The sequence below is a fragment of the Myotis nattereri genome (assembly GCF_964212035.1).
Source record: "Myotis nattereri genome assembly, chromosome: 1".
In the NCBI taxonomy this organism is placed as follows: Eukaryota; Metazoa; Chordata; class Mammalia; order Chiroptera; family Vespertilionidae; genus Myotis; species Myotis nattereri.
Genome location: NC_138075.1, coordinates 204852133 through 204876896, shown reverse-complemented (window position 1 = coordinate 204876896; position 24764 = coordinate 204852133). Strand labels below are relative to the sequence as shown.

The following is a 24764-nucleotide window of genomic DNA, read 5'->3' as shown; positions in this document are numbered from 1 at the left end:
GTCACCAGGTAGAGTCCCTTCTTTCCTGACCACCACCCAGCATGGATGAGCTACTTTTAAGTCAAGAGAGAGAGAGAGAGAGAGAGAGAGAGAGAGAGAGAGAGAGACCCCCACCCCCAAATAATGGCAACAAACAAAATATTGTAGATTTTTGGTGTCAATAACTGCTGTTTATGATAGTGTGTAACCAGCTACTTGCTGTCTCTGAAAATGCTGACTAGCTATATTTTCCCCCTTGAAAACAAACAAGAAAACAAAACCCCCACAACTTTTAAAATGAAAAATGGTGAGATCCTCCAGGGCTTCTATGGGAACAAGGAACCATAAGAGTTGTGATTAGAAATTGATTTCTCCAGAAATCCAGGATATATGACCAATGAAACCACCCTTCGGAAACCTCCATGCTCCACTTTGCTTTTTTCTTTAAATTTTATTTATTTATTTATTGTTAATCCTCACCTGGGGATATTTTCCACTGATTTCGTTTTCAGAGAGTGGAAGGGAGGGGGAGAGACAGAGAGAGAGAAACTTTGATGTGAGAGAGACTCATCCATCCATTGAACTGGTTGCCTCCGCACGTGCCCTGACCAGGGCCGGGGATCGAACCTGCAACCAGGTACATGCTCTTGCCAGAATCAAACCCAGGACCCTCCAGTCCACAGGCTGATGCTCTATCCACTGAGCCAAACCAGCTAGGGTGCTTTTTCTTACTATTCTTTCCTGAAGTAATTAAGGTACTGGGAGAATTGGAGGGGGGTCCACATCTCCTATTTCAAGATACCTGGCATACAGGAAGCACCCCTCATATCTCCCAAATCCATACAATGCTACCGTTCCCAGATCCCCCTGAAACAATCAGAAGTCAGCACACAGAGACCGGCGCTCTTAGGTTCAGGAGAGGAAGAGAGACTACTTCCCATGAGCACAGTGGGATGGAGTGCACTGGGGTCCGAGGGCCGGCATGGTACCTCAAGAAACATTTACTGAATGCATGAGGGACTCCTGTATACAAACAGAGGATCTCAGTTCATAGCAGTTTCAGCTTTACTTGGGTGGGGGTGGCAAGACCCCTCCCTCTAAGCGGGCTGGGAGGCCACAGTAGCATTTTCTTCTTGGCTTGTGCTTCCTCACTCTTAGGAGTAGTACTGCCCTAGACAGGGCAGGAGGGCCCCTGCCTAGACCCTCCCCCTCTAGCCCACACTCTCCCCACAGCGAGGAATGGAATTCCCGAGTCAAACTGCTTCCAAGGGCTGGTCTCTTCCCTGAGCCATCTTCCCAAAGACAGACCATGGCGCCAGAGCTTGGAAGTTTGAACTGGGGCAGCCATACGTGTGTGCATAGGAGGTCCCTGCTACAGGAAGATGACGCTGGGGGTGGCAACAGAAGGCCACAGGCTGGCTGAAAGTCAAACGTGGTCATGATGATGGTGTCTTTGCCAGGGTAGGCAGATAGAACATACTTTTGTTTGTTAGCTTGAGTAGGTCTTTTAATTATTTAGATCTATGATATGTGGGCTTGCATTTGTACCCCTGTCCTGAATCCCACACATAGACAAAGGTCTGTTGTTTTACACCACTAGTTTGAGGGCTAAAGAAGGAACCAGATGCCAGGCATAGTTTCAAGCCAGAATGGATTGATGGGCTGGGAACTTGGCTGAAGAAGCTACCAAGGTAGTCTGTTTCCTGCCTTGGAGAAAAAGGGATATAGACATGGCAAGCATCTCCACACACCAACCACTGAAATTGACGGTGCTCTGCCCCCTGCCAGGTGGAGTGAAGAATTGAGCCCATGATTTAAATAAAAACTTAATGGGGGAAAGACCTCAAATATTTGGGTATCATTTCTTCACTATGACCAAAAACAAGATAGTAAACAGCTGAACCATTTAACTGGGGTGGGTTAAGATGTTGCCTCTTCATTTCTTTACTTGCGGGTTTTTGTTCTTTTATTAGTAAAATCAAAGGATGATATTGATTGGGAATTTTCAATTCTAGCACACTAGCAGTTTTCATTCATTTTAATCCTATAATCCCATTCTAGACCTGAAGTTGTATTTACTGTTTGCATTTTAATCAGCATAGTCCCAATTGATTTACAGCCTATACACTGTTAACATAACCTTGATGAAAGGAACAAAATATGAAAGGGAAGGCTAAAATAGAATTGTCTAGAAAAAATTGCTCAATATATTTGTTCACTATCCTAAATAAGACTCAGTAGTTTTAATCATATTGATAAATCACATTAGGGTAAAGATTTAAGGGAAAAGAATCTGACTTAGGGACAAGTATGATTTGTTTTCTTAATTGAAGGATAAACTCATAATATGCTGAAAAAGGAATCATTATGTAATACCCTACATTATGAAGATAATGTATTAAAGTGCACTCATAATATCAGAGAATAGCTACAACCATAAATAAGTTTTTGCCTGCAGTTTTTTTAAATGCTGCATTCTCAGACTTGACATATGCAAAAACAGCAACTATAAGTGTTAAAATGGAATTTCTTCTCTTTTCAGTATATTAAAATATTTGAATAGTTTTACTATCAATACATTGAAGAGTGTGATGAAAAATATTACTATTACACTTGGTAGAAAACAGTAAATCTTTCCACTTAATACATTCTGCAGCCAGCAATACTTCAGCTTTCCAGACAGAATATAATTAGAAATGCAAGTGTTGTACTATGCCCGTTATCGCTAAGAAATGGAGAAAAGTTGTTTTCATATGCACACATTTGAATGGCCACTGATCCATGATTCTTAATTGTGCAAAGTGTGAACGTGTATTTTGAATTTTTAAACTGTTTTTCCCCTCTAGTCACAGAATGCTCCACTCAGATGATGGCCGAGAAGTACAAAGTCATCAGTTTACAAAGGGACTTTAAAACTACTTATTTTATCCCTACCTTCTCTGATAGACACATAAAATGTTAGTCACAAACCACCCTACAATGACCACTTCTATCTAACTTATTTTGCTTTACTGTGCAGACTGTTGGGAGATATCAGGGGGCAAATTGCACCTAATCTGATTCCAGAGTCTGAACCCATGGTTATTTTTTTAATTAAAAATTTTCATTTCTAGAAATTTTTCTGAATTTAAGTGGTTTAATCCATCTTAAATCTGTAAGTGAATAAGACAGATAGGAAGTCAGCAATCAAACACAGGGTCCCTACTTTGTGCTTCTTTGTAAGCAAAGCCTTGGGTGGAATTTGTCCATCACAGCATATCCCCAAGAGTATTCTGTTTCTATGAAGGAGATCACAGTAGTTGAGATTAGTGGTAACCTTTTGATTTTAGCCCAGCGAAGGGTGAAATCTATTAATATTAAAAATGCAGAAGCCAAAAAAATTTTTGTGACTTACTATTATGTATTTATATAGTATATCTACCCAAAGGATTTCCAGCTAGTTCAAAATATATTAATTTCCTTAAAACAGTAATATACCTTCTTTTTAAGAAAGGACGTCATGGCATAGAAAGTTAGAGAATGAATGCCTCTTTGGAAGCATCCCCCTTGTCTTAAATCAATGAACTATGTCTTTTAAAAAAAATGTCATCCTATTTTTTTTTCGTAATGGCAAACATCAACACAGCAAAACAGGATGCAATTTTTCTAAATAAATAAATCAATGATGTGTCAAAAATTAACAGATGAGTTAATATACTTGGTGCTATCAAAACCAGATGGTGCTCCCTAATACTCATCCTGCTCAGTCAATCCCTGAATATTTTCTGGACCATCGGTATATAAAATAGGATGCTGCTATTTGTGATGGCAAACAAAAGCAATCATGCCTGCCAAGCACATACTATAACAGGCAGCATTTCAGCTCTGCTAGACAGAAAGTAATTAGAATGCTTTTAATGTCCAAAAGAATGATGCTGATAGGCTGCCACAGATGTGTAGATTTATGAATATTTATATGGTGGTTTATAGCTGACACTTTTATCAGTTGAAGAAGATAAAATATCTGCCTGACTCAAAAGCTTGACAGTCAGGTTAATAAAATCTCATTAAAGAGAATGACCTATGCAATTATATAGGATTTATTGTAATTCATTTTTGATTGTACTCTGCTTAAAGATGCAATTTCCCATTTCCTGATGCCAAATTTAGGCTGCATATCAAGATCTACGTGGGTTTTAACTCTAAGCCTCCCGCAGAGGAAAAACATGCTTTTAAAACCATGGTATATTCACCCCTTTTAAGGAAAATTACTAGTACACTCTTCATGATATTTTATAAGAATGTTGAAAAAAATCTATTTTTAATCACGTATTTCTCTTCTCAATGGTTTATGGCCCTCAATGACAAACGAGATTCACTTCAAGCCTTTCATCTCCTCACTGCATTTGCTCTGGACACTCTTATTCCCCTTCTTCTATACTTGACTCATTTAAGCATGTTCTGACTATTTCCAGTTTTCTTTACTAGGTGGTTTGAGAGAACTGGAATAACACTTTTGTTAGGGGGCAACAAATAAATGACCACCCCCACCCCCACTCAGTATGCTTAAATGGTCATCCCTCTGAGCACACATGCTCATTGGTTCAAAGTGGAACCACTAGTTCATCAACGAGCCAATCAACACTTCAGGTGACTGTCCCTCTGATGGTCACTCACATCACTGTGCCTGTTAGGAGATGGCCTTGTCCATCAGTGACTAATAGGACCACAATTCATGATGTCTAGTACCATGGGCTATTTTTCCCCCCAGACCAAGCACGTGGTATCCTGACCTTCAGTGTTATCAAACTTACCACTCTATGACCTCTCTCTAAAAAAAAAAAAAAAAAAAAAAAAAAGAAAAGAAAAGAAAGAAAGAAAAAAGAAGCCTTGACAATAAAAGAAAGGGGTCATCGACAAGCCCCTTTTCACTTCTTTAGATTCAGTGATGTGATTTCCACCTGGGGACAGAGACAAAGTAGACTAAATAGGTTATTAGAAGAAACACTAAAAGAGAGCATTTAGAACACAATGAGAAAGGCAAAAAAGAAAAAGGAAACTACTTGTGAAAGAAAGCAGCAGGGAAAGTGCCAGAGTAGGAAAGACTACGGGCAGGAGAGCAAGTGACTAGTGCAGAGAAAAGAAGGGAAAAGCAAGGTAAAATAAAACTATGGGTAAAAGTGGAAATGAGAGGGGCAGATTTATTGTGTATAAAAGGAAGTAACAGACTGAAAGCCAGCAACCACTGACAAGAGAAAGCAAGATGAGAGTAAAGACTAAACTGGACCGGAAAAGGAGAGGGGGGAAAACCCAATGAACACGGTGGAACTGAGGTTATGCAAATGAGTTAAGCAAAACACAGAAAACAGGAAAAGGACTCACTTCTGAAAAACAAAATAAAAATATAGAAAGATAAAGCAGCGCTGGGGTTAAAAATGGGCATGAACAAATCAAATCAAGTCCGGGGAGGAAGAATACAAACCTCTTACTGGGGATAAAACAGAAGAATAAGGAGGAAAATAAAAGTGGGCAAGTGACCTGGAGAATGAATATAAAAACACAACAGAATACTGGGCCAAGAGCAACTGAAACAAACAAACAAAACACAGTGAACAATACGGGCACCCACATAAGAACCCCATTCAAAGCAGTCCAACGTCTCCAAATCAGTGAGGTATGCAAAAAAACCCAAGTCTTCACTATAACCTGTAATTAGGTTTTCTTGCTCAAAACCCATCCTTCATGTGTCAAAATATTGACAAACAACAGAACACTGGCATCGGCACCTATAACTCATTTAGAGACAATGCTCGTATTTTCATTAGAAATAAAAGCCCTGGATTCACGGAGATGCAGAATTTGGGGCAGGGGGCCTCTGAAGTGTCATCAAAGGCCTGAGCAGGAACTTTTAGTTCTCATGAGCCAGGAAAACGCGGTTGCGTGTCCTCAGGGAGCAGCGAGGGCCCTGGGACGCAGGCCCCGGGCTATGTGTGCACTGGCCCACCTTCCTTCCGCTGCAGGCAGGAGGGCTGGCCTTTTCCCAGCCCCAGTCCTCCCCACCCCCCGCCCCCCAGGCTCCAGGTGAGGGAGAGGAACCGGGTACCCTGGGGTGCACCCGCTCCACGAGGCATTTCTGCAGGCTCTGGCCCAGACGCTCCGGGGCGGGAGACCCCGCGGCGCAGCAGGGCCCCCCCTCCCCCGCACCCCCGCACCCGGCGGGGAAGCGGGCGGGGTGGGGGTTTGTGTGCCAGGGCCGGAGCGCCCGGGCTCTCGGGGCTGGGGCGAGCGGCGGGATGCCTTCCTCCGGGAGGTGGGCCGCGGGGTCGAGCGCCGGGTCCACCTGGTGGCGGGGACGGAGGAGCCCACGGGCTGGGCTGAGACTCTGGGGGGCGGGTGGGGAGAGACACAGAAGCGGAGACCAAGCGCGCACTAGAGCCAGCCGCGCAGACCGCGACACTGAGCGCATCAAAGAGGAGGAGAAAAATAGGACCAGAAGGCAAAGGAGGAGAGAGAGAGACGGAAAAACAAATGGAGAGAGGGAGGCGAAGGGAAGAAGTGGAAGGGAAAACGTCGCGGCGGCGGAGGATCTCCAGGGAGGGCGTCCCTCAGGTCGCCGGAGCAGCTCGAGAGTGTCGGGGCGCGGCCGCGGCTGTCACCCTGGAGCGTCCGGTCTCCACTCCGCCTGCGGCCTCGGCGCCACGGCTGCCCCCGCGTCCCCGCCCGGTCCCCGCCGCCGACGGGCCGCCCGGGCATTTCCTGGGCGCCACGCGGGATCTGAGCGGCGGAGCCACCTGTTAAGAGGCGCGCGCCGTCGGAAGCCCGGGTCCAGGCGGCGGCCACGCGGCGGAGCCCCCCACAACTTGCTGCCCGCGCGGGGAGGCCTCCGGGGCGCGCTCGGACGCCGCGACGCCCAGCTGGGGGCTCATCCCCCAGCCCCCCCGCCCCGCCGGCCAGGCCCGGGGCGCGGGAGGGTGTCCGCCGTCCCCAGCGGCCCCGTCCCCGGTCCCCACCCCGCCCCCCGGCCGGAGCGGGAAGGAAAGTTGCGCGGAAGAGTTGGCACCTGCGCTGAGCTCCAGGCTCGCCCCGTCACTGCCGGCGCTGCTGCTGCCCGCGGCGGCCGCCGGCCCCGAGCCGTACCGGACGACGGCGGCGAAAGACGAAGATGAGGATGCGGCGGGGGCGGCGGGAGTCCGCAGGTGGCCCTGGGAGGCGGCGGAAGGCGATGACGAAGAGGGGGCGGCGGCGGCGGCCGCCCGGCCGGGCCCCGGGGGGTAGGTGCTCTGCGCCGGGAACGGCGGCGGCGGCGGCGGCTCGCTGCTGCTGATGGAGACGGCGGCGCGCGTCGCGAAGGGCGGCGGGGGCGGCCGGACGTGCGGCAGCTCCACCAGGGTGGGTCTCTCGTAGCGCTTGGCCAGCGCCGGTCTCTTGCCGGGGAACGTCTTGAGGACGCTGTAGGGGCTGCGCTGCTTGTAGATTTTGGGGACGCTGGGCCCCTCCTCCGCGGGCTGCATGTCTTCCTCCATGCGGCGCCTCGGGGCCGGTCCGCGGCCGCACGCCCCCTCCCCGCCCCGCGCCGGGCTCCGCGGGTGCCTCCGCCGCCCGTCCGCCGGCGCTGCCCGAGCGCGCGCGTGCGGGAGGGTGTGTGTCTGTGCCGTGGCCGCCGCCGCCGTCACTGCCGCCTGTCGCCAAGCCTGGCATCGCTGAGCCCCCGCGCGGGGGGCTGCCGCCCGAGAGCTGATTGACAGGCCGCCTCGCCAATGCCTGGAGGGAGAAAGGAAGTCAAGAGCAAGTGTTTAGGGTAATAGCTGCTAATGATCATGGGGGAGGGGCGGGGCCTGGCGCCGCCGCCGCCCGCGGGGGGCGCCTTCGACGGGGTGGAGGGGAGGGGGGAGGGGACAGTTGGGACCCGGAGGGCGACCTGGTGGCGGGGAGGTTTCAGCCTCGGAGAGACTTCGGAGTCCCAGGTGGAGAGGCGAGGCTGGGGCTGCTGGCGGCGTCCAGTTTTGGAAAGTAGCTCCTGGCACCCCCTGCACCACCCTAAACTCCTGGCGTTGCCCGGCGTGGCTGGTGGTAGTTGGGACGGACGGGGCGGGGTGGCTAGAGTGCGTGTGTGCGTGCGTGCGTGCCTGGGGCAGGTATTACAGCCCGTTCCCAGGGTCGGGAATGAGCCCCCTCCCCCCAGGCTTCAGCGCGTTTAAGGTCTTGACCCAGGTTGCTGCGCGTGGTTTGCACGCCCAGGGTTCTGCCCACACCCAGCAAGGGGCCATGGAGTTCATGCTCATCCTAAGAGTGCGCAGGGCGTTGCATTTTCACATGATTTCGTTAGTTCTCGGTAGGGGCCCTGAGAGTGCATAGCAGAATCATTTTCCCCATTCTACAGATGGGAAAACCGAGACCCCTCAAGGAAAAAGCTCAAAGCCACACAAGGGCAGCTAGATCGTTTGAATGCAAATCCTCACTTCTTTCCACAGCAGATAGACTCTCTGTGCAATTGAGGGTAAAAGATGACCTGACACTTCCCTTTGGGATGGTGATTAGATACTTTCAAAAATGTTATTTGATATACAGGGTGTCGTGTCACCCCCCCCCCCCATGTATACACACTTTAACAGCTGATACTCTCCCTTTTTGAAAATGAAATGTATTTTAATAAAACATTACCTTTATAATTATTCCCAAAGTGCGTGTATACATTTTGGGGGACACCCTATAGATGTATATGTGCTTGTTGGGCCAAGCTGGCCCGAGAGCTCTCGCTCTGCATTTCGCAGGCAGTTCCTCTCTGCATCTGGGGCCACCAGGCCACGGTTTCTGGAGGACACCAATGAGAGAAGGGCCTCTGTGGTTTGGAGGGGGATCCCATGGGACTAGAGATGTCTCACAGCCACTTTTCAGAGCAAATGCCCCTTCCCCTAGTCAACTCCAATGCCAGCATACCCTCCCCCAGGTTTGTTTTCCCAGCCTTCGATCTTCATTCTCCAGGTTGGAATTTTGGGCACATCTCCTTGATGTATGACACGCATCTTTCCACTGGGAAGTTAGGTTGGTTTTCATAGCTTTCCTTTTAGTCTTGGGGAATGACCGGTTTTCTCTTTCTGGGGGTTCAGGTCTTTGGCTTCCCATTTCCCACAGCTCCTCCCTTGTTTGGAAGCCTTCTCTCTTTCCTGACTCAGCCTCTGTGTGCCTCCACCCTGGATAGACTCCCTTTCTCCTGCAGCCTCAGATCGTGCTGTGCTTCCTACCCAACCTCCATTTATTAGAGATGAAATAAATAATGCCATAAATAAAAGTATTTGGGAGTCCAGGAACTGTCAGGGCTGATTAGGGCATAGAGGACATTTTCTTTCTCATTATGCAAAAGCATTTCATGGGGAAATAAAAGAGGTTTCATTGTAACTCATGCATGTCATATTTCAAGGAATTCAAGATATTAATCATATTTAACATTATTTGCAACGTTTCTCCCTGGCTTCTGAAATCTGCTAAATGAGGACACGTGGATCACTGGGAAAAAGGGAGACAAGCATGAGAGGGACAGCTAAAAAAATAATGAAATGCTGGTGAAAGACAGGGAGAGAGAATGAGATGCCAGGAAGATGTTTCTTAGGCACATAAGTGAGAAATGGGGGAGCTGCTTCTGAGATGTGAGACAGCTGAAATTGAATGATGTACTGGAGGAAATAAATGATAACAAACCTCCCCACACACTTCTTTCTATAAAGCAGTTCTGAATTTTGCATTGAAATGTTTCCCTCCCACTTTACTCCCAGATAATTTGCCAGTAAGTCCAGGGTTTTGAAAAGAAATCAGGGTAGTGGCAGTGTGTGTGTGTGTGTGGGGGGGGGGGGGGGCGGGGAGGGGCGGAGTGGGGGGGGGGAATGTTAGAATTTTTACTGAAGAAGTAATTTCCTATCCCTGGAGCTTCCTCTTTTGCTTATGCATTTTTAACTTATATCATCTTCATCACTTAAATCACCGTAAGAGATTGGGAATAATACTTCTGTTGTTGTCTTTTTCCAACTGAAAGGACCTGCCATCCTGTATATCAAAAAGTGGTTGTTTCTATAAAACTAAATGCTAAAATTAGTGATCTAGCTTTTTAAAAAAGTGTGGGGGTGGGAGGGCGGGTGACGGGCTCCTAGAAGAAAAAATATATAAGAAATTTAAAAATGATCAGCTGTCAGATCCTCATGCTAGCAGTCATTTATGTCTGGGCCCATAGAAGAATGAAGTGCTTAATAATCACTCTTTTGAAAAGAAAATGGGTATTTATTCCAAGTGTGGAGTTGAACTCAATTAAAAAAATGTAACTGATTTACCAATTCCTGCCTGGGATTGTACTTAGTTGAGTATTATACATAAATGCTATGTATTAAAATGATTATAAAATCACTGGTAGCACTTTGCAAGCTTATAGTCTAAATCAGTGATTTTCAACCTTTTTCATGGCATACATAAATTACTAAAATTCTGCAGCACACCAAAAAGTATATTTTTTGCCGATCTGACAAAAATATAGGCATAATTTTGATTCATTCATACCGGATGGCTATTGTTGTGTTGGCTGTTGTCATTTTTTAAATTTGACAATCTAAGGGAAAAGAAGTCAGTGCATCTGACTAAACAGTCAGGTATTGCATATTTTAAAAAGACTGGTTGAAAATCGCTGGTCTACATGATCAGAGGGTGACTTTACTGATATCTTCTCTTTAGGGTCTCATAGGGGCTGATACAATAGTAATTGTACTCATGCCTTAAATCCTTGTAGATATTTACTCTTTATTTCAGAAAAAAGATAGTAAACTTTTAAAACTGAAGTGGCTATTTATGGACAGGGTGATTTTTTGATTGGCAGCATGTCAATTTCTTGAGCCATCCAGAATATGGCTTTTAAATAATGTCAGCCATGGGAAATGCTTTTTATTGCACCAATTTCAATGATATTTAATGAGCTTCTGATTGACTGTTTGATCTCTCAATGTTTTGTGCTACTTTTAATTCATTTCATAAAATAAGAAAAAAAGTAATTGGAATAAAATTTTGTGACAAGATAATGACCTTCTACTTTGAAATTAAATGTCTGATTAGCTTCAACATTTTAATGCTGAGATGATACTGCAGCAGGAACAGGGGTGCACATACTGTCATTTGGTGGAAAATGACTGAGGAATGCTCCTTTGCGTTTCCCAGTGCATAGCAGAAAGGGGTGGTGGCCATGAAATCATAGATTGATAGTGCAAACAAGGGACCTTAACAGTCTTTTCGTCTTGTGATGAGCTTATGCCTACAGCTTTTCTATGACCCTGTCAGATGCTTAGAAACCTCCAGTGATGGGGACCACGCTGCTTCCAGAAGCATCATTTACTCAGGGAGTTATTCAACAAATATTTATTCACTGTCCACCATATGCTAGGTACCTTTCTAAGCACGGGGTGTATAATGGAGCCAGATTCCCAAATCCTACTATTATGGAATTGGGGTGGGCAGATAATAAAGAAATAAACTAGTAACTAACTGAACACTATTAATATACAGGGTGTCCCCCCCAAAATGTATACACACTGTCACAGCTGATAGCTCAATTTTGAAAATGAAATCTATTTTAATAAACACTGCCTTTATAGTAATTCAAAATGTGTATATACATTTTTGGGACACCCTATATTTATTAATACATAATAAATATATTCATATAATTTATAAGAACTATAATGTAGTATACTTATATAATCCTATATAATAAAGATGTAATATGCAAATGTTCGTTACACCGTGAAGCGTAACAACTGACTGAGTAATGACCGGATCACGGATCAGCAGGAGGGTGGGGCAGCGAGCTACAGGCGGGTGGTGGAGAGCTACAGGAGGGGGCAGGGCAGCAAGCTATGAGTGGGGGGGAGAGGGGAGCTACAGGAGGGGGGGGGCAGCGGGCAGAGAGCCACTGGCGCACAGATTCATGTGCAGGGCTACTAGTAAATATAATAATACATGAATATACAACATAGGACTGCTATTATTTCAGATAGAAATAACTGATGAAGAAATAGGGTGGGGATGTTCCTTTTGAAAGCGTGGTTTGGGAAGACCTCACTGAGGTGGAACAATTGAGCTGAGAGTTACTTATGATTATGAAGAAAAGCCATCCATGAGATGAGCAGCCCGAGCTGAGGGACAGCAGGTGCGCATCCATAAGCAGGAACAAACTTGATGTTCTCAGGGCTGAGAGAAGGGTGAATGGTCAGCGTGTCCTGGCCGGGGGCAGAGTGGAGGAGATGAGGCCCGAGGGCAGGCTGGGGCCAGGGCGTGCAGGGTCTTGTACACCGGGGAAATGTTTGGGGTTTCTTCTAAATCCAGCTGGAAGCTTGCAACACTGGGGAGTGAAATGACCAGATTTATGTTCTCAGAAGATAATTTTCAGAAACGGTACAATCATGGCTCTCATACAGACATAGAAATGAATAGATTTTGAAAATGTTATTTAACTTGTTCCATGTCCTCATATTATTCAAAGGGAGAGTCAAAAAAGCACAAACTGATAAAAAATAAAGGAATGTTCACTTGAATGCATGCATGGTTTTTGCATGTGTAAACAGTTTTTTTCACGGGTATTGGGGGTGAAAGGGGGAAGGGAATCCCTACCAGACAGAAAGTCGGCATGTTTATCAGTTACCATCTAAACTTTCAAAGTTGTAAAAATAGTTCAAAGACAATGAAGGAGTAGAATCAGATAACTGGGCACCGTATGCTGTGTGTAGACAATGCATACTTTTCCAGTGAAACAATTTCTTTTCTTTTTTTAAAAAAAAATATTTCTTTATTGATTTCAGAGAGGAAGGGAGAAGGGGAGAGAGAGATAGAAACATCAATGATGAGAGAGAATCGTTGATCGACTGCCTCCTGCACGCCCCACACTGGGGATTGAGCCCGAAACCCAGGCATGTGCCCTTGGCCGGAACCGAACCTGGGACCCTTCAGTCCGCAGGCCGACACCCTATCCACTGAGCCAAGCTGGCTAGGGCAACAATTTCTTTTTCTTTTTCTTTTTTAATATATTTTATTGATTTTTTTACAGTGAGGAAGGGAGAGAGATAGAGAGTTAGAAACATCGATGAGAGAGAAACATCGATCAGCTGCCTCCTGCACATCTCCTACTGGGGATGTGCCCGCAACCCAGGTACATGCCCTTGACCGGAATCGAACCTGGGACCTCTCAGTCCGCAGGCTGACTCTCTATCCACTGAGCCAAACTGGTTTCGGCAACAATTTATTTTCTACGACGCTTTCTTTAAACAACACTTTTTATTTAGAAAAAATTACAGATTCACTGGAAATTACATAGTGCAGAGAATTCCCATTACCTTTCATCCATTTTCTCCAATGGGTCCATTTTTTTTGTAACTATCTATATGTATAAAACCCTAATATGCAAATAGATGGAATGGTGGAACAACCGAACAACCAGTCACTATGTGGTGTGACCCAACCACCAGGGGGCGCACACAGAACTTGGCAGGGGTTGGCCGTGGCGTGATGGTGGAGCAGGTGAGCAGGGGTGCCAGACCTAGGCCGGGCCCTGGTCGCTGTCATCAGGGTGAGCCTCTGGTGGTTACTGAAAATTCTTTGCTCCCATACACCATGGTCCCGCCCAGCGCTTGCACCTGCTGCCGGTGCCCGATGCTGGCCCCGATTGCTTGATGCCATCAGCAGGTGTCAGCGACAGCTGCCAGCCCTGATCACCTCTCAGGGCTTCTCCACCTCCCCCTACTTCAGAGGGGTAATTAGGACCGCAGCCGCTGCTCGCACCTGCTGATGGCGCAGACCCCGCTTACACCTGCTGCTGGAGCTGGCCCCAGTTGCTCCGCACCATCAGTGCGTGGGAGTGGTGGTAGTCTGAGCGGGGCTGCCAGCAGACAGGGGACTGGGGGCTGCGGTGGGAGGGGCCGGGCGGAGGCAAGGAGGATGGGCCAAGATCCGCCCCTGTGCCCACCGCAGCCTCGTGGTCCACAGTTTCTTTCAAGATGCACAAATTCATGCACTGGGCCCCTAGTAGTTATATAAATGGAATCATGCAATGTGTGATCATTTGAACTTTCCCACTTAGTTTAATGCCCCTGAGATCCGTCCATATTGTGTGTATCAATAGTTTATTCCTTTTTCTTGCTGAATAGTATTCCATGGCAGGGGTGTCCCACAGTTTGCTTGACCATTCACCTGTTGTAGGACATTGGGGTGGTTTTTAGTTTGGGGCTATGACATGTATTATGCAGTGGTGTTTTATTTGTCTGGAAGTAAAGGCCCAGGAGTAGATTGCTGGGCTGTTCTATGGTGTTTTAAAAGATTCATTCATCTTTGTGGACAATGAATGGACTGCAGAGGATCAGATTCTTAGCAGAGAGACTATTTTCTAGTAACTGAGTGACCCTTTTAAAATATCATTATGTGTCTTACGTTCCCACACCTTGGCTCTCACGGATTCCGGAATCTGGTGCCACTGGCTGTGCCCCTGCTGTGGGCAGAGATGAGGAAGAGCCACTGCCTCTAGGCTTTGGAGGAAGCGAAGCCCTCTCCCAGGGACATCCTTAGAGAGGTTGGGCACAGAGGGGCGCTGGGCGCATGTCCCGCCGCCTCCACCCCGACCCCTATGTATCCAGCCTCCCCCATCCTGTCCCATTTGTCTCTAAGCTCACCTACATGTTCAACAGTGGGAAGGTTTTTATAATTTTATTTTATTTATTTATTTATTTTAAATATATTTTATTGATTTTTTACAGAGAGGAAGGGAGAGAGATAGAGAGTTAGAAACATCGATGAGAGAGAATCATCGATCAGCTGCCTCCTGCACATCTCCCACTGGGGATATGCCAGCAACCCAGGTGCATGCCCTTGACCGGAATCGAACCTGGGACCTGTCAGTCCGCAGGCCGACACTCTATCCACTGAGCCAAACCGGTTTCGGCGGTTTTTATAATTTTAAATCATTACTGCTTTGACATAAATGGACATAAAAAATAAAATATAATCATATCTCTCCATGGTGCTCCATTGTCTCCCTCGTTCTTAGAGTAAAATCCAGAGTCCATACAATTGCTTACTTCAGGCCCCTCATGGTCTACCACCACCCCTGCCTCTGGGAGCTCATTCCTCCTCCCCCCTCCCTCCTCACTCCACTCCAGCCTCTCTGGTCTTGAACAGGCCCCAAGTGTACTGCCTCAGGATTCTTACTCTCAGTATTCCTTCTGCTTAAAATGTTCTTTCCCCAGTTGTCTGTGTAACTTCCTACTTTATCTCCTATTCTTAGGTGTAGTATCTTTTTTTCAGTGAGGTCTTCACTGATTACCCTATGTACAGTTGCACTCCACCCTCCCATATAGCAAGTCATTCAACCTCATTTCATTATAGCGTTGATGAGGGGAAAAGATTGATTTCAGGGGGGTGCACTGTTGTGTAAAATTTGTACATTCCCCATCTCTGCATGGGTTTTCTCAGGGTACTTCTTGTCTTCCCACATCCTAAAGATGTGCACATGAGGTTAACTTGAGTGTCTGCATTGTTTCAGTCTGAGAGTATGTGTGTGTGTGTGTGTGTGTGTGTGTGTGGCCTTGTAATAGAAGGGCGTTCTGTCCAGGATGGGTGCCAGCCTTGCTCCCTGAGCTGCTGGGGGAGGCTCCAGCCATTTGCAACCCTGAACTGGAATAAGTGGGGTGGAAAATAATGATTTTACTTGTTTTTATTTATCTTTGTTAAATATATGTATAGCTTACATTTATTTCAATGTTTAATATTAGAAGTGTTTTGGGTCTTTATTTAGAAGTTTGATGATGCTTTTGTGACCAGAAATAGTCTATAGTAGTTCTCGTTTATATTAGTCTATGGTAAAATTGGTTTCCTTGTACATCATTTTGCTTAAAGTCACAGTTTCCAAGGACCTATCCACGATGTGCTTCCTTCTCCTTTCCTATCTAGAATTTACATTTCTTTTTTTGTTTGTTTGTTAATCCTCACCCAAGGATATTATTCCATTGATTTTTTTTTTTTTTTTTTTTTTTTTTAGAGAGAGCGAAAGGGAGAGAGACAGAGAGAGAAACATTGATGTGAGAGAGATACATCTGTTGGTTGTAGGCTTGATCCCTGGGCTGGGGATCAAGCCTGCAACCAAGGTATGTGCCCTTGACCGGAATTGAACTTGCGACTCTTCAGTCCACAAGCCAATGCTCTATCCACTGAGCCAAACCGTCCAGGGCAGAATGTACATTGCTTGAGGGCAGGGATTTTTGTCTGTTCTGTTCCCTATGAGTCCTCAGCATTTAGAATAGTGCCTAGGGAAGCGTAAAGGCTAACAAACATTTGTTGAATGCATGAATGATTATAGGAGGCTCTGGTAGATCACAATAGAACTGGGACTGCTTAGACCAGTGTAGCTGTAGTGACAGTTATGTAGAATGTATTCAAGAGGTGTTCCCTTCTATTTCCTCTGCCGGGAGCCGGTCCATCCTTGCTGTTTCAAGGGACCTGGCATATATGGCATACTGTTCTTAATATGTTTGCTCACCTTCTTGGCACTATGTGTTTTAACCAAGGTCTCTGAGAAAGGTTGTTTCCCCAGGTAGGGATTTTCCCCTGAAGTTAGGGAGGGAATAAAACCTCTTAACTAAGTGCCAGGTGGGTAATTAATCACTTTAACTACGAACAATCATGCTTAAGCTACATAATCTTTACTCCCTGGAATGGAGATAAGAAACGCCCTAACCTTTGAAATAGAGATTGATAGGATTGGAATCAACTGGTATAAATACAGATGTAAGAAGACAGAATGAAGAGAGACAGAACCTAGGCACAGAACCTACACAGAACGTTCTCTAGAGACAGAAGAACTTCGCTGGAGAGAACATGGCAAAAGATCCTGGACAGAAACTGGCCTCAGAACCTAGAGACAGAACCTAGCGAGAGAACATGGCAAAAGATCCTGGACTGAACCTGACTATAGAACATGGCAAGAGAACCTGACTAGAACCTGGTGACTGAACCTGGCTGGAGAACCTGGACAGAACCTGGCTGGAGAACCTAGCGAGGGAACATGGCCACAGAACCTGGCTGGAGATCCTAACCAGAACTTCGCTGGAGATCCTAGGCAGAACCTCTCTGGAGATCCAGACCAGAACTTGGCTGGAGATCCTGGCTGGAGATCCTGGCTAGGCTGCTGATCAACTGAACGCTGTCTCCGTGTCATTCCTTCTTCGCCGACTCCGTCCACACCTTTGGGGACCCCTGGACCCGCTGGGGTTGGACCCCGGCATTCCTCTTCGGTCCATTCCATTTTATACAACTCTCAACAGAGGAAAGATTTTCCTTGCCTTAAACCCAAATTGGCTTCTTTGCTTCCCAACTCTTGACCCTTGGGGCTATTCAGAGGAAGTTAATCCCCTTCCCCAGCCTCTTTTTAGAATAGATCTACAAGTTTTTTCTTTCCTTCCAGTCATGGTTTCTAGAACATTTTTGGATTGGATGCATCCTTTTAAAGAGTAGAAAAGGACAGTCATCTTTGATTAATTACTGTTTATCTCACTAATAGGGTTCTATATTCATTGGAGCTCTTTCAGTAGCAAGTGACAGTGACAACACAAATGAATTAAGCATAAAGGTGCTGATAGCTCACAGGACCCTGAAGACTAGAAGTGTATCTGGTGTAGAGCAGCTATGGAGGCTCATGGTGTTATTAGGAATCCACCTTTCTCCATTTTTTGTCACCAATTTTCTTTGTATTCATTCATTCTCTGGCAGACTCTTCCTTTGTAGTACTCCCCTGGCCACCAGCAGTTTGCCACCTCTGTCAAAAGGGAACACCTCTTTCCTATAAGCTCCAGTAAAAGCACCAGAATTGACCATCATTGACTAATTGGCTCTTGATAATGGATTAGTTTATTTGTTCATTGACCCGTCCAGTGTTATGATGTGGGAACTGTTTCCCTTAAAGCTAAAAGAACTTTAAAAAAAATACATTTTTATTGATTTTAGAGAGGAAGGGAGGGGAAGAGAGAGATAGAAACATCAATGATGTGAGAGAATCATTCATTGGCTGCCTCCTGCATGCCTCACACTGGGGATTGAGTCTGCAACTCAGGTATGTGCCCTGACCGGAAATTGAACCGTGACTTCCTGGCTCATAGGTCGATGCTCAAGCACTGAACCACACCAGCTGGACAATCCTAAAAGAACTTAACAAAAAGGAATTGAAGAAAATTGAACTCATATCAAGAAATATTCTTTGTCAAGCTTAGTAAACTTAATATTTTATTCTCTATTTTCCACTTTCCTTCAATTTCTAAAAGAATATTTCTCCCAATGAGCTGAAAGCATTCTGGACAGAAGTATGCGCTTTAGATGTTTATGAGAATAAAGTTGAATATAAAGTTGGAGGGGGAAATAATTCAGAGCAAGTTGAGGAAATGTAGTAACAAGTCAAACTGTGGGTGATTCAGTTTCTAAGAAGAGTATGCAGTCTCCACCAGCAGGATCAATTTCCATTCTTCCCTCTCCAATTTTTTCTCTATGAGTGTTATATTGCAATAGGAAATTATCAGCCCATAATGTTAATTAGTGGTTAAGCCAACATTTTATTCCATAGAACCACAGGAGGATCGACTTCCATGGAGAAGGTTCTGAATTGAGCCAGTGAAATACAATCTTAAATATTGGCAACTTGAGATTTTGTAAGATCACGCATTATATGCTTTACTGGAATTTTTACAAATTAATCCACCCTGTAAGTATCCAAACAACAAAGCAACTGGATTTGTCTGGTGCCCGGAGGATTTCATGGTTTGCTAACAAAGCTTCTGTGAGTACCCATTTTTGAAAACCAATAGACATATGTTTTTGCTGCAAAAATTGTGACAATTTTCTAACTGCTATAATGTCTAGGCAGCTGGGCTTTTTGGATTCTGTTTCCTAGGCTAGGAAGAGGGAAGTTTTGTTATTTTTCTCTTTTTGTATTTAAAAAGCAGCTGGTAATAAACCTCATGTGTTGCATGATGATCAGCAGTGACCCTTTAACTTGTTCAGGTTATTCAAACTTTTGGGTCTTCTCCCCAACACTACAGACAGCATCAAAGGTGAATGATTAAGGAATCATAGACTTTTCTGTAAGGGTCTGTATTAGTTTCCTAGAGCTGTTATAACAAAGCATGGCAAACTGGGTGGCTTACACCACAGAAATGTATTGTCTCATAGTTCTGGTGGCTAGAAGTCAGAGATCAATATGTCAGCCAGATTGGTTCCTTCTGAGGGCTGTGAGGAAGAATCTGTTTCCTGACTCTCCCCTGGCTTCAGGTGGTTGGTTTGCTGGAAATCTCTGGGGTTCCTTGGCTTGTAGAAGTATCCTCTCCACCTCTGCCTTCATCTTCACATGGTGTTCTCCCTGTGTGCCTGTCTCTGTGTCCAAATTTTTCTTTGTGGTATTTTCTTACTGTAGCCCTAGCAAACTGAAACATATGTCATATAAGTAGGTTAGAAAATTTCTATTAACCAAAATGAGTTATGTCATAAAAGGTCAAGTATTTGATATTTTAAAAACAAGTCTGCCAGAATTGTATGGATTAGTATATATAGACAGAGACTTAAATGCACACAACAGAGAGACTCACTTGGGCACAAACAGTGGGTTCCCATGAGGCTACAGACCACAAGGCCAATTTGTAAGTGATGTTAAGAACAGGGACTTTAGGTAATTTCCATCACACCCCTGGAGATATCCAATATGCTTTAATGAATTCAAGCGTAGCCCAGGAAATGCTGAAGGAAAGTTACATAGGGGTAACACCTCCATGCCTTCTCTAGCCCCTCCCCCCAAATCATGGTCAGACAACAAGTTATTCTGGATGAATCAAACATAAAAATTACTTAAAATGTGGATAAATATATTTTTAGTCAGCCAATCGTAATCTTGGCTGACTTAACCTTGGCTGGGTGAAATTTGAAAAATGTTGATACCCAGGTCCTTCCCCAGATCATTGAAAACAGAATCTCTGGGGCGAGACCTTTCATTGGTGTTTTTAAAATCTCTTCGGGTGATCAGAATATACAGCTCTCTTGAACACCACTGCTTGAAGTAATGGCAGTGTGACTGGAATAAACACATCATGGTATCAAGGTAACCACTTGGAAGACCAGTCCACATTGGGATGTCTGAGCCTTTTGATATTTATGAGCAAAATAGGGTCCCTCCAGGTCTCCTCAAGGACAATTACTGCAGTTAGAGAGCAATCACATCTGCTTGAAGTCCAGGCTAGGTGGGGAGTGAAAGAGAAATAAATGGATTGAATCCAGAAGACAGTGGAGACTAGCAAGATGACAAGTTTGTTGGGTATAAAACTCAGTCTTTTGTAAGAGGGAAGTACCTTCAGCTCAGGTGGACACCTTCTGTGAGTGGTCAAGGCAGCGATTTAAACTTTTAGTCTTTTATAGTATGACTCTATATGTTGCATGAGACAGAAATTCAACTCAAACCAGGTTAAGTACAAAGAGAAATTTATTGGCTCATTCAACTCAGAAGGTTGCTAAGGTATCTCATAGGAAGGAAAAAAGGACTGCAAGAATTAGAGAAAAAGGGGCTCACTGGTTCCAGGATTTTCTCTCTGTCCACCTAACTCTCCTCTCTCCATGTTGGAGGAAAGGTAGCTAGCAGACACAAAGTGTTATCTTCCCAGCTTAAAATCCACAATAGAAAGACAGCTGTCCTGCGCTATCCTTGGATCAATTTGTTGTTGTTGTTGTTAATCCTCACCTGAGGATTAGAGATAGTTGGAGAGAGAGAAACATGGAAGGGAGAGAGAGAGAAACATCGATGCGCGCGCGCGCGAGAGAGAGAGAGAGAGAGAGAGAGAGAGATCCATTGGTTGCCTCGTGCACACACCCCTACCAGGGCTGGGGATCCAGCTTGCAACCGAGGTACATGCCCTTGACCGGAACTGAACCTGGGACCCTTCTGTCAGCAGGCTGATGCTCTCTCCACTGAGCCAAACCCATAGGGCCTTGCACCCATTTTTATTGCTTGGGAGAGAGAGTTCTGTTATGAGCGAGGCCTAGGTCACAGGCCCACCCACTGGTACCACATGGGGGAGTGGTTCCCTAAGGATAGGATGCTAGATAGACAGAAGCAACTGCTTTCAACTGCATCTTTGAGCATGAACTAACAAGCTTCTCTTTCAACCCTTAACAAAAACCACTGTGGGTAAACATGCTCATCAAGGCAAGGAAAAAGCCTTTGGAATTGTAAGAGAAAAATGAAATGGCAAAGGAAGACATCATTGAATGTCAAAAGCAAGGGTCAGATGGTTTTGTGCTTTGCTATCTCTTTTCTAGTTGGTGAAAGTTAAGAGGATTGATCTGGACATGTTTGTTCATAGACAGATACCCCTCTTCAAACTGGACTTACTCTGGACACGTTCTGCTCTGGAAAGCAAGTACTGTATTATCTGTAATATGTATGACAACGTCTGTTACTTGAGCTACTTTCCCTTTAATTAAAGAGCCTAGTGGTTTTGTTTTTGTTGTTTTTTTTTCCAAGTGGGACGCCAGGCTTCATAAGAAAGGTCATCCACAAATCCAGAAGATAAGAACAGACACATGGGTGCGAGTCCTGCCTTGTGGAGCCTCCATCTTGAACCTGTGGGGGCAACGTGGTTTCAGCCTTTGAAACTATCATAGGTGTGCTGGGTGTGAGCCCTGCTTTGGGGAGCTCAAATATAGATTTGTTTTCCTTCAAGTATAGGTTTGTTTTTCTATGGAGTAAAGTTGAAAGAGAACCTATTTTTTTCTTCAAAACATGTAAGCTGCTCTATGTCCCCAAGTGTCTCATTTTTGCCAGTAGAAGGGTAGCATGAATGTTATTCTGAGTAAAAGTCTGAGTGGCACAATGTGGAATTATGCAGTTGGAGGCTGTGTTAACTAACCATTATCTGTGTGTCTGAGAAGCAGGAGAGCATAGAAATTAGGAGTGTGAGCTCTGGAGCCAGTCCCTTGGGTTTTATGTTGGCTATTCCACTTCGCAGCTCTGTGTCCCTGCACTGGGTTTAACTCTCAGTACTTGGTTTCCCCATCTATAGAATGGGGATAATAATAGTGCCCACTTGGCAGCATTGTTCTGAGGATGAAAGAAATTAATATGTGCTACACAGACAGAACCCGGTACACAAAAAGCACTCCGTAAAGTTTAACTCTTATTGTCTTCATCATCATTAGATAATTAAATGAAATCCTTTGTGTGTATCTTAATCCAGCGGTTCTCAACCTGTGGGTCGCGACCCCTTTGGCGGTTGAACGACCCTTTCACAGGGGTCGCCTTAGACCAGCCGTGGGCAAACTACGGCCTGTGGGCCGGATCTGGCCCCTTTGAAATGAATAAAACTAAAAAAAAAAAAAAAAGGCCGTACCCTTTTATGTAATGATGTTTACTTTGAATTTATATTAGTTCACACAAACACTCCATATTCTTTTGTTCCGGCCCTCCGTTCCAGTTTAAGAACCCATTGTGGCCCTCGAGTCAAAAAGTTTGCCCACCCCTGCCTTAGACCATCCTGCATATCAGATATTTACATTACGATTCATAACAGTAGCAACATTGCAGTTATGAAGTAGCAACGAAAATAATTTTATGGTTGGGTCACAACATGAGGAACTGTATTTAAAGGTCCAGAAGGTTGAGAACCACTGTCTTAATCCCAAGTGAACAGTGGCCCAGGAGAGGGATCTTTGTAGCTTAGGCTCCTCTCCTGGCCTCACTGTAAGCCATGTGAAGAGCACAGACCTTGGAACCTGCAGCCCTGGACCCACATTTAGGCTCCACCACTTACTGGCTCTGAGATGGTGGACAAGTTGTACTGATACCATAAAGTAATTAACTGCTTTCCCTTTTCTGGGTCAGACTGAAAAGGCCCATAGTTTCTCATGGGGAAAATCTTAGAATATTTACCTTAATTTAATTTAGGTGGACATAAGGGCTTCAGACAGGTGTGACACACCTGCCCAAGGAAGCCACTCTTCCAACCTAATCGGGGACACTGTAAGTTAATCTTTCCATTTATCACATGGGTTTTTACCTCTCACTAGACCTTTAGTTGTTATGAGTTTCCTCACTTTTGAATTATGCTTTTTAACTTTTTTCTCAAGTTTGTCATTTCCAGAATACAACAAGGATGCCAACTTGTCCAATGCATCATTCCCCTGGACATCACCCATATCACCTCCCAGGAACACATGACTGACCTGGACTGTGCAGAATCCCTCTTCCCTACATGAGACTCCTTCCCTTTTTTGCTTCCCCTTCCTCTTTCAGACAGGGAGAACCTGCAGACCTTGGAATAGGGAGATCTACACCCTTCTGACAGCTCAAAGCAGTTACAAGAAGATAGAGACTTTCTTCTGTTTCTCCTTGGTAAGATTACAAGAGGTTCCTTTTTTCTCAGGAGGGAATAATTAACCCAGTTATGAATAACTCGAAAGAAACAAAGGGAAGGCCAAATATTATGGGCATGGCCAGTAAAGTCTGAGTGAAATAGAGAAGGTACTTGTCTGTCTTACCTGTAAGAAGGTACTTACCTGGGAGCAGGTCATTGGCCAGAGTAGGTGTGGCCACGGCAAGGGTGGGAAAATTTGAGATACTTAAGCTTCTAAACAAAGGAGTTCACTCTCTTGCCTCCTGTGCTTGACTCCTGGCATGCAGGGGCTCTCACGCTCCTGCATTCGCCTGCATGGCCCACAGCCTTGTGGGTCCCACACGATGACCGATGGACCACAATTAGCCTCATGCTAAACTGGACCCAGTTCCACCATGGAAAGGAAACTTTGGACACTGGCTTTGCTTCTAGCTCTACTAAATCTCTGGCTGCAGGATTAAGGGAATTGGGATTCTGGGAACCCAAGGATATAATTCTATGCAAATTAAGCTTTTTACAACATCTCATCATCTCATGAGAGTGTCCAGAAATTTTTATTCCAGCAGTACCCAAGTACCCTACTCCCACTAACAACAGAGAAAGGTTATCCACTTATTTCTCCAATAACAGTATGACTCGGAGTACCATTGGGAAACCAAGATAATGACACTGACCTCACTCCTCTGCTGAGTGGGCACATCAAAGGGACCACGTTTACCAGCTGCCCCAGGCTCAGCATCCATGAGCAGCCATCGGCTCAGATACACTTCAGCCTCTCTTTTCTCCCCCCACTGGTAATGTTTCAATAAACGGAAGATGCCCTAAAATGCATTGTGACTTGTTTTTAATAATCTCACATTTTGTCCCTTTCTTGCTTTCAAGTTTTTGCTATTCCAGATTTCAGAAAATAGTTCAGTCACCAGAATTGATTGGATAAGCTACTTTTAAAGTTAGTCAATTGATACAAAGTTCTGTTTTGCAGAAGAGTCCTAGCAATTTTCCTTTCATAGAACCATCCTATTAAAGCGTTTTGACAAAAAAGGAGGATTTATAAAATTCACATTATGAGAACTCTTACCATCCACACCCAGGAAAATCCTTATGCCATATACATCTCTTCCCTTCCTCTTGATTTATCAGAACATCAAGATAAATCAAGACATTGATTGTCATCAAATAATCTAACATGGAGGAATCCAAAGATAGGAAATTTTAATGATTTATTATTACCCACTTCAATAGTGAATTCCTTGCCAAACTGGTTTGGCTCAGTGAATAGTGAATTCCTTTCTTGGGCTACTGGCTTAGTGCTATCTGGTGGCCTTAAGTTTTAACTTTAACTATTTAATTTAAACTCAGTTCAGTTGCTCATGTTTA

General features: G+C 45.0%; 1 protein-coding gene and 1 long non-coding RNA gene across 2 annotated transcripts in view; one reads left to right on the top strand and one right to left on the bottom strand.

Moving 5' to 3' along the window:
- BEND4 (BEN domain containing 4) overlaps nucleotides 1-7481 on the bottom strand; it is a gene marked incomplete at both ends in the record, with an annotated part of 34379 nt that extends 26898 nt beyond the window's left edge. The window contains one exon of the mRNA XM_081100168.1: nucleotides 7019-7481. Coding sequence (XP_080956294.1) covers nucleotides 7019-7481 — 463 coding nt within the window. The remainder of the gene's footprint in view (nucleotides 1-7018) is intronic.
- A 235-nt stretch (nucleotides 7482-7716) lies between these two features.
- On the top strand, nucleotides 7717-24204 carry LOC308530270. Its single transcript, XR_013996834.1, has 3 exons — nucleotides 7717-7756; nucleotides 23288-23386; nucleotides 24018-24204. It is a non-coding gene; the product is annotated as an uncharacterized lncRNA (long non-coding RNA).
- The last annotated feature ends 560 nt before the right edge of the window (nucleotides 24205-24764 follow it).